The 10,844-nt window shown below is 37.9% G+C and overlaps 1 protein-coding gene across 1 annotated transcript in view; it reads right to left on the bottom strand.

Moving 5' to 3' along the window:
• The window catches only part of zdhhc14 (zinc finger DHHC-type palmitoyltransferase 14), a 34,768-nt gene that overhangs the window by 10,089 nt on the left and 13,835 nt on the right, over window positions 1–10,844 (bottom strand). The window contains exons 3-5 of the mRNA XM_053614232.1: window positions 5,996–6,154; window positions 5,227–5,364; window positions 905–953 (exon numbers count right to left, since the gene is read on the bottom strand). Of these exons, the coding sequence (XP_053470207.1) occupies window positions 905–953; window positions 5,227–5,364; window positions 5,996–6,154 (346 nt within the window). The remainder of the gene's footprint in view (window positions 1–904; window positions 954–5,226; window positions 5,365–5,995; window positions 6,155–10,844) is intronic.

Here is a 10,844-nt window from a genome sequence, read left to right as displayed (position 1 = left end):
TGTCATTTCCTGGACTGGAGTTGCTCTTCCACTGGACTACAGTAGTGGGATCTGGGGACTCCCATGAGCCTGTGATTTTTAAATTGATCTAAGTCACTATATTTATTATTGAGCTCTTATAGGCATTAGCCTGTTTGACTAGTCACTAAAAATTGAATGGGATTAATCCAAAATCCAGTAACTCAAAAACAAGTAGAGTATAAAGAATGTCAACTTGGACAGCACAGGATTAGGAAACTCCATGGCTGTAAATAAACTGCTGTTAATTGTGTTCAGTGCTACTTGATGTTCGATTGCTAATTTAACCAACACTGTCATGGTGAGAAGTGTTTTTTTTTTTTTTAATGTCCAATTAAATAACAGTTTATTAACAGTTTGGTGCTATCAGTAGCCATGTTGGTTCTGTCTGTAAGTTGCTACAAGCCCCTCCCCTTCTGTCCTGTGGTGCATGATGGGACAGTTTAGTGCACACGTCATTTGTTTGGGAAACACAGTCAACATATATAATAGTGCACAAGTACATGATTAGAGACGGTTATAGTCCGAGTGTGTGTGTGTGTGTGTGTGTGTGTGTGTGTGTTAATAATTTGCTGAAAGCAGCAGGTGGACTTCGGCTAATGAACTCAGCCATAGGGAACCTCATCAGTATCAAAAAGTAGTGGAGAAATCATCTGCTTCTATTTTTCTTTCTCACTGAACTCCACTTCTGTCTCTACACGGCTTTCTCTTTTCATAAAGAGCAAAAGTGGGTGTTCTCTCCAACCTCCTCTCTGACTTGCTCTTTGTCATTGGGGTTTGGAGGTGTGAAGGCCAGAAATAGACTGTTAGCATGCATCCTCCCACTCTCCCTTCAGCCCCCACACACACAGACACACACACAGGAGTTATTTTTTCAGAAGGATATCTGGCTGGGCTGTCTTTGAGGGCGCTGAGAAACCCGGTCCTGTTCGATCCTGCAAAAATGGCACGAGTTATAGAATGAACAAAAACCATTCACAACAATCATGTTATACATTTATTCAAATAAAAACAGTTTTTACATTATTCACACGTCTAAACAAAGCAGCAAAACGCTCCACGCAATGCTGGAAGGAGGGTAGATATGGTTTCGAAAGGTTTACTACAAACAAGTGCTTTTATTTGCAGTACATTTTGGTGTTTCCCCACCTCTAAGAGTGCTTTCATACCTATTTGTCTGGTTGCTGATTCCAAATCCGAGCAAAATAGATGCTACCAATCGAACTGCGCTAGAGAACCAGATCGAGATCGCATCACTCTTAGACCGCTTATTTCGGTCCGCACCTGAACGCGTGTCGTGTTCTCGCCTGAGAAATCATACTGAGGGGGAAAACGCAGCTTGAACTCACCCAGTTCAACCCAGTTCAAGCGGATAATTCACTCATGAGTTGAATCAGGAGCAAGGAAAATGCGGTGTATGTCCGTATAAGACCAGGATTACGAAACACTGCACTAGAGAATACATCACTAAAGATAGCAATGTTGAGTAATTAGAGTCTAGTGTGTTCTCACCGAGCCTTAACACAATAACACAGGAAGCATAGATGGACGGACGAACCGACTCAACATCGGGGGTTAATCATTACTGTGTGATTATCACTGTGTGATACAAAGTCGATTTGGAGGCTGGAGTGAAATGATTCTCTTAACACATCTACTCATAGTCCAGTCATGACTGCCCTGATTTTAATTCATAGAATTAAACATTCAGTGCGTTTAGTAATCTGGTCCCTGGCCACTACCTGATTTTAGCAGTTATTTGATCTAGATGGGATACTAAAATATATTAAAATACATTTGATAAAATATATTTCATAAAAAAATAACCTGTTAGCAGATATTTAAAAATCAGGTAAAGATACTGTTTAGAGCAATAATCAGGTTAATGTGCTCATACATGCTGTTAATCTGATATGTCATGACTCAATGTTACTTACAGGGACCAGTAGAATTCATATATTTTTGGCATTTAAAAACAATTAACTATCCAAATAATCTTTGGGGAACTGTATTTTCCAGGACCCTAATATTGGTACTCTTGGTAAATATGAGCAAAGATGGCTGGGGAAAATTGTCTTTATTGTTGAACCTTTTGATTGAACCATTATAGGAGAAGACTCAGATCTGTTACCTTGGCAAACTGAGCTAGCACAAAGTATTGACTAAAAGGGTACCAATAATTCTTGCACACCTATATTTAAGATAGTTTTTCACAACCGTCTTTGGTCATATTTACCACGGGTGCCAATATTAGTGGAGGGCACTGTTGTAAGTGGGTATTGTCATGTTTTCTTGGATAATAAGATTCAAATGCAATAAATGTAAAAAGAAGAGGGAAAAAAAAAAGATTTGATTTTAAAGAACAGATAAAAATATTTGATCTTGATAGTGGACTTATGATTTAGGATCCATCGCAAAGTCAGTGTTTCAGCACACCCGCAGTAACGAGTATAAATTTTCCTCCCCCATAAACCAATCCCTCATGTCCTGTAAAAAATCACTGCACTTTAAAAGCCAGGAGAGAAAATGCTGGACTCCTGTCTCATATTTCATCTCTTCAGCCACAAGGGGTTTTTTTTTTTGAGTGCTAATGATTTGTAACGCAATCAAACCCACACGGACGAAGAGTCACAGCTAAACATGACTTATGCCTGTACTGGTAAAGCCATGGCTTTCTGAAGAAAGCATTTAGAGCTACACGTCTGCTGAGAGTGAGGCAGTAAACAGCAGCTAGCGCCGTTCTGTGACCTATAAAGTGCAGTGTTCAGGAAGCAGTGTTCAGACTCCTCAGGTCTCCTAGACTGCCTCTAGAGCTGATTGATGTGGAGAACCGCGGCTAATCCATTTCATACAATCATACACTACTTCACACTGGAGGCTGCACCAGCTCCAATATGACATTTTCCATAAGAAGATGGACAGGAGGTGTGAGTGGTGTGATAATACACTGTCGATACCTTCTGTTTCCCTGAATAGTGCAAGTTTTAAACGTTGGCTAAAATAGATCATTGTTACAGTCGATTTTATTGTTAATTTTACTTTAGATTTAGTCGATGAAAAAACGACAGCAATTTTAGTTAAGTCAAACTGAACAGATTTGAACCTTTTCCCTTTTTAAATGTAACGTCAGATCACTTTACAAATATACGCTACGTTGCCATTACAGGCTCAATAAAGCCTTTGTCCTTCTCCTTTGTTGTGTGTTTGCCAAATGGCAGAAACTATAACATAGCTACTATTGTGCCTCAAAAACGCAACAGCTTCATAATGGCTTATTAATGTTAATAAACAAATTTACTACGCATCATACACTTAGGAAAAGTCAACACATTTTAGTTATCAGGAATCTATAACTAGTTCTAGTTAGATCCTGCTATATTAGCCTAACACGACAGATACTAGAAGAAGCTGTGTTTTAAAAAAAAACATTTTATCACAAAGTAATGTCACTGTAGTTGAAAAGGTTGCTAATTAAGGAATATCACAGCGTCTTTCTCCAACCATAAGGTGTTAGCATACACATGCAGATCATACAATCAGCACACAAATATGAATCAGCCGATACTGACATCTCATAGCCATTTCATCATATACTGTGAAACAGTCAGTAGTTCTTAACCCTTTCATGCATACATTATTTATACTGTATGCATTCTTATATTTTGTCTTTTGTTTAACTTATAAGAATAATATTTTTTACATATAAATTTTTTTTTTTTAATTAAATCTTCCAATATCCAAAATGTTTAACATTCAGATCTAACGGATGTAATGTGGACAAAAAGTTTTAGAAAATATCATTTATGAACAAAAAAATGTAACCAGTTTAGGACTGTTGCATGATGCAAGAAGGTAAAAAATAATAAAATAATAATCTTACCAAAAACATCATTAGTTTAAAAACAAACAACCAAAAAAAAAATGTAATTACTTTTTTAAAAAATTGAATTATGTAGAAAGTTAAAGATCGAGAAAAACAAAAAGTCTAAAGAGCTACAGAAGTTTACATAAATTTACAGTAATGCTCTCAAGTGATTTAGAGGTGATTTTAGAGCCTTGAATTAACTGCATAAAAGAGTTCAACTCTAACTATTGTGTACTGACAGGAAACGATGGTAAGTATGTACACAATGTAAACAAGTGCTGATTCACCTGATATAATATTATCCAGCAATTTTTTACTGTCCTACATTTGTGTGTCTCAGTGTGGACACACTCAACACTCAGAAATAATGTACATAATTATGCGATTGAAATATATATATATAAAGTTCTCAGTGCTCGCAGAATTGAAGTGCTTCTCTGCACACTCCTCCATGCTCACGAATACCTTTGTGTGTGCGCAATTCACAGCGCTATAAGATGTTTTCTCAGATTACTTGTATTGTAGGAAAATGCTGTCGTTCCTCTTAATATTTTCACAGTTTTAGCACAGATTGCAGTCTGCACTGCTTTTATCATTAATCATGGTGCTCTGTCATTCGTTCATTACTGTAGCAGCATGCACGATGTTACAGTCACATACTATAGTACTACGTGGTATTGGATGTTGTAGGAGTAAGGTTAAATGGCGATAGTATAAGAGAGATACCTGTTACTGGTAACACGTTCCCTCACGCAATCTGCGATCGATTAACGACCGACGCTTAGTAGTGCCTACTCATGGTCCCTTTCCAGAACCTACACACTAACTGTCCCTCAGTGGTGGAATGAACTTCCAACCTCAATCCGGACCGCCGTCACTATCTTCAAAAAACAGCTAAAGACCTACCTCTTCCGTGAACACCTAACTAACCCCTAAAATGCCAACCCCACTGGCACACCACAAAAAACACCTACTCTGGCTCTTACACCTCTACTCTGCGCACTTTGCTTTTCTAGAACTCAATTAAAAGATCTTGTATGGTAGCACTACTTGTATTGTTCTCCGCTTGATATATCGCTTTGCTTGTATTCCCTCATTTGTAAGCCGCTTTGGATAAAAGCATCTGCTAAATGAATAAATGTACATGTAAATGTACTGGTTTCTGTATGGATATACGGTCATGTGAGAAATAAGTACCCCTCATGGAAATTGTTGGCTTTTGGTGGAAGATCAGAATTAAAGTAGTGATGCTAAAAGCGTGCAGGCTGAAGCGTAAATCCCTGTGCACCCCTGACAGTCGGAGTGTTGAGTGGGAGCCGGCGTGGGCCGTAAGCGTTACTCACTCAGAATGACGTGAGTGATGACGAAGGCGAAGATAAAGATGGTGAGGAAGGAGAGCGAGAGGATGAACAGGTAGAAGAAGCGGTAGTTTCGCTTTCCCACGCAGTTGCCTACCCAGGGGCAGTGGTGGTCAAAACGGTCTGTGGGAAAATAGAAAAAATACAGACATAGACTTTTTTTTATTTATTTAATGATAGGAAATACATTCTCAGACACTATTATATGACATTATATCATAATGCTGCTGAATCTGAGGGGTCAGAAGGTGTTGTTGAATTTTCCACCACAGCAGCTCTGACGTTAATAGTTTATCGTTTGTTTCTATAGTAACAACTTACACAGATATTGTAATCTAACACTAATAATAAACATAATTTAAAAAAAAACGTTATTTAACCCAGAAAAAATATGGTGTACGTCTGATGGCGTATGGTGACGTTTTCTGTATGGAGAAGTTTGTTTAACATGTATGGAAGGAGTCTCCAGTGTCAGAGCTTTGTAATGTCAGTATTTTTGTGTCTTATTAATCTAAGGTAACTGTAAACCTAAAACCAGGATTAAAGTATGTTTTAAATGGTTAAAGGTTAAATACCCAAACCTTAACCCAAACCTTGGGTTGTCCCTGTGGGGGAACCATTAATGGTTCCATGGAGAACTTTAGAACTGTTATCTTTTTTTCAGAAAGTTCCACAGCTAAGAGTGAAGAACTCTTAACTATACAAAGAGTTTCTCTTTTTTGAACAGTGTACAATAAACACTCATGTGACTTACCCACGCAGTTGTCACACAGGCTGCAGTGCGAGGCTCTTGGTGGTCTGAAGATTTTGCAGGTGAAGCAGTATTTCAGTTTGACCGTTTGGCCGTTGATTAGCACCTCTCTGGTCCTGGGAGGAGGCCGTGAGCTCGCACCACTCATTCCGTTTGCCGCGTCTGTGAACCACAGAGCAACACAACGTCTGAACCATTTCTCACACTAATCCACAGAATGACAGCGTTTCGGTCCTGTCGTGAAGAATAACAACAGAACCGAGTGCAGCGTTTTCCCCTCCGTCCAGGCAGGAGGAGGTTGAGGAGAATGAAAAGAGGAGTCAAGTCACGAATCAAATCTGAAGAAACGATTCATGCAAAGGCTTCAAAATGAACGTTTTTGAAGGACTGCGGGATTTCAATGTTGCGTTTGCGCCAAATGTTTTCCCCGAAAATCAAACAGTTATTAGAATCAGTGCGTTGTTAAAATTATTTTATGATGGTACTGTCACAATTTCCATCGTTGTGTCACAGTTACCATGGGGACTAACAGCATGTGCTCATGTTTGTTTAGCGTCCCGTTCTTGTCTCCTCTCTGATCCTGTCCTATCAGTGGTTTGTTGCCTGATGGTGATCACCTATTCAGTGTTTCGTTCTTTTAAGTTCGTCTGTGCATACCCTGCTTTTTGTTTGTAACATGTAAGTTTATTGTATATTTTTCTCCAAGTCCATGCCTTGTTTTCCAGTTTCTATATATTTTCTTCTTCTGCATTTTCCTGCTTGAGACCCTTGTCTGTTTCTCTCAGTTATGGTTATCATTTAATCCTTGTTTAGCTTTGCCTGCCTGTTTTTCCACCACTGCTATGGGCTAACGGATATTATGATTCTTGGTTTACACACTTGCCTCCTACCTTTCATCAAACCAGTACAGTTACATATTAAATGTTTCTGATATAAACCATCTATAAAAAGTCATATCAGTTCACTAATTAGCTAGCAGAGCTGTCATGTAAAGATGGACGTATTGTTGAATAAAACCCAATTTAAACTTAGAAAGTTGTATATTTGAATCATTACGTTTAACTGTTCCTGATGTTTTATTTATTTAATTTTTTTTCGTACAGGGAATTACAGCAGCCTTCTGTTTCTGAAGGCTTTCCCATGGCAAAAAGTTATAAGAACACTGACGTCACACTTCACCACTGACTGTTACAAAGCGCTGACAATGGAGACTCCTTCCAAAAATGTCACCATATCAATGATTATAGGTTTTTTTTTTCTTTGTTAAACAACGACACGTTTTTAAGCCATTTATTATTAGTCTTAGTTGCAGAGCGTCTGCTATACAAGTCTGTCCCTGTGAATTGTTGAACTGTTACTATAGAAACAACAACATATTACAATGAACGCTCCACATAATCAGAGACTGATAATAAATACTGGCATTACTGTCAGAGCTGCTGTTAAAGAAAATGATTGTGGTATAATGACATTCATGAAATGGCGAAAGGAAGCTGACGAAGGCATATTAAACATTTTTGGAACACGACATAACAGTGATCTTGCATGCTGTGGTTCTCCAGCACTGATGTTTGACGCCCACGCAGCTACACTGAGATTCATTTCACTTGTACATGCTTTTTCTGCAATACGCAGCACTTTTGGCCTATGGCTAGATCAGCAGGAAACGTAGCCCTGGGGTGAAATTGCTGCGTTTAGTGGCCTTCAGATTATTAATCCGAGCAGCAGGAATAATTTTTCTGCTCGAGCATCCAAACAGGCAATCTGTCCCAGACTAAACATCAGTGATTAACTTTCTCTAGTGAACAGAACCGTAGGGGTCGCATTACAACATTGCAGATTATGTAGACCTGCTGGCTTCACTCAACAACAGCTGTATTCAGAAATAGGTTTTCTCTTCTTCTTGCTTTACCAAACCCCCTACACCCTTACATTTACATATTAGAGCTCTAAAGGTGACTATTAAAGCCATCAGTCCTGTGGTGCATACTCCCCAGAAGTAAATGTTCATCATTTAAAACAGTTGTACTCATTAGGATACATAATAGAATCATGGGTATTGTCCTTTTTCTTTTTTTTATGCCGCCACATTAGGTTTTTCCATCCATCAACCATTTGTATTAAACGGTTAGATTTTACACAAACTGATTAAATTTAACCAATATAAATTATTGCATTTAAATCAATAATATTTCAAATTATTTTAAGTAATCCCTTTTTTTTATTATTATTTTTACAGTGTACTCTAACTACAATAAAATACGAACCCAAGCTAGTGTATCTAGCTAATGTTTACAGAGAAAACTAGCTAGCTAACATAGCGAATGTTTCTTCGGTTTAATGCTAGGCGGTATATTAGCAAAACCTAATGTCAGTTCTCATAAGATTTAAAGCAATAAAGTAAGTTTTTCTTTATAGACATCTTAAATGTCTTATGACAATACTTTAAATTTGATCAAGGAGAAATATAATACACTTTGGTCTTTTGGCAATATTTGTAATTTTAGAGAATATGTTTACACCTATAGAGTGTGAGCAAATCTATAGCGGTCACGCTCACCTTACAGATCTACTCGCCTTCACAGTTGTGTACACTGATTTCCTGTGCATTGAGCTCTCACTTGCTGTGCCGTGTTGCTGTGAATGAACCTGCAGCATGTTCTCTAGCAAGCTAGCTTACTTATTTGGCTAAGATTATTTAGTAACCAGTAGCCTGTTTAGCTAGCAAACTATTATAGCTAACTTACGCCAAGGTTAGCTTCCACACTGTATACACATATACAAACTCTAACGGCTAAATTAGTAAAGAACAGTGACAGTTTTCACACCTATTTTTTTGGGAACAATCTAAGAAAAGTTGTGCAAAGCCTCTCATTTATTCTCACACAGTAATCAGTACTGATTACTGATTAGCTCGCTGTCTGAGGTGTTGTTAGCTAATGTGTGTATAATTATTCAGCTTTAACAACTGAACAAAACCACCAGAGAGAGAGAGAGAGAGAGAGAGAGAGAGAGGGGGGGAGAGAGAGTTCTTCATTTTCTGACCTGAATATGAATATTTCACCAGGTTTTCCATTTTTAAATGGTAGCAGACGCTGAGCAGAGAATCAGTTAAAAACTTGCATTATACATACGCTGAGAGGAAAGCAGATAACAGCAAACCTGCTCAGTCTAAATCTGAGTTTTCTGAGGAGTCTCTCTAGATTAGTCTGCACATCACTGATCCTCAACGGGAAGAAAAAGAAAAAAAAAGTACGAGGAAGGTCAAAACGGTATATTTTCTCACAAGATTTTTCATCTCATGCAAAAAATACCGGCATGAAATTGGAAATTTATAAAAAGCCCAGTGGAAGCAGATCTCGGGCAGAATTGAGAGATGAGTGTGCTGGAAGAGAGATGTAACCTTTTTGAGTAAGTGTTTTAAATAGCTCTCTTGGTGTTCCTGTTCTTCTCTGTGCTTACACTGCACACAACTTCAACTGTTATCTAATAAGGCTCTTAATCATCCAGATCATTCAGTGGTCAGCAGTACTGAGTCTAAGCGTTTGGACAGCAAGCAGTGATTTTTCCCTTCATGTCTCTCCAATTGCTTCACACTGCTCGATAGTAAGCGTGTTTAAAAAAAAAAAAAAAAGGATTGATTAATAAAATATTTTGTGCACAAAATATCACAAGACCATGCTCCTATTCATTTTCAATGACAGACATACATAAGCAAAAATAGTGTATTTAATATGGTTAATCTTTTTCAGATAATAACTAAATAACCACCAATGATCGAGCATTGCTAGTTAACGTCTGACACTGAATTCACTGCTATAGACTATTTAAGCTACCCCAAAAAAAAAAAAAAGAAGTAATTTCTCTTGCTAGGAAACTAAAGCAATATGTGTGTGCAGATGTGGTATAATATCTAAAAATGTATGAAATCTAAGGTTGCATTCACATTACAAGCTTTTGTGCACAATTCCAATTTTTGCTCAGATTGGATTTGTCTATCTTGACAGTTCAAATTCGTGACCATAAATAACCTGCACATCATGCACCTGTCTACCAAAACTCCCCACATGTACACACTGATTTCTTGGCTAATTGTTTCCAACACTACTCTGTTACAGTAAGTTCCTTCCAGTTAATCTTGAATCGATCCCCCAAATTCTGAGCAAATCACCAATTTCCCCATCCTTCCACTGAACATAGTGACTGTTGTTGCTGTAGTGCACTGCCGTACTGCTGCGCTGCTGACACTGCTGACACTGGATGATAACGACAGTGATATACACACTAGGGGGAAGCTGCACGAATTCTGATCTGACCATTCTCACTTGTGTTGCATGGCCACATATCAGATATGCATCCAATCTAGGACCACATATGAAAATCGCTTAGGGTAGATTTGAAAAGAGTCACACTAAGGCAGTAAATCAGATTTGTCACTTCAACCTAGTCATGTAAACACAGCCGGTGTAAGGGTGCACATTGCCATTTGAATATCGAAATGTTTTTATGTGTCTTGATCAGATATTTCGCACTCATATTGCTGCATTACTCATATAAATTGCAGCATGTCGCTCTCATATAGTTGGCTTCATGATTGGTGCAACTTCTTTGCACTAAGAAATCTGGTTATAATAGAACTTCTGAAAGTTTTCTGGCTTCTTTTAAGTTTTTTTTTAGTTTAGTTTTTCTTTTTCTTTTTTATTTCAAACATCTGTTACTGTTTTTGTAATTTACCCCCAACTCTGAACTAACTGAATATCCCAGGGTTAGAGGCATGCGGCGTTTCGATACTAAATGATATGCTAGCAATGAGATTAATAATGCTAACCAAGCGAGGTAAGCACATATACAT

This window comes from Ictalurus furcatus, chromosome 25 (genome assembly GCF_023375685.1).
Source record: "Ictalurus furcatus strain D&B chromosome 25, Billie_1.0, whole genome shotgun sequence".
Lineage (NCBI taxonomy): Eukaryota > Metazoa > Chordata > Actinopteri > Siluriformes > Ictaluridae > Ictalurus > Ictalurus furcatus.
Note: the sequence above shows the minus strand (reverse complement) of the source record. Positions and strands in the feature narration are given on the sequence as shown.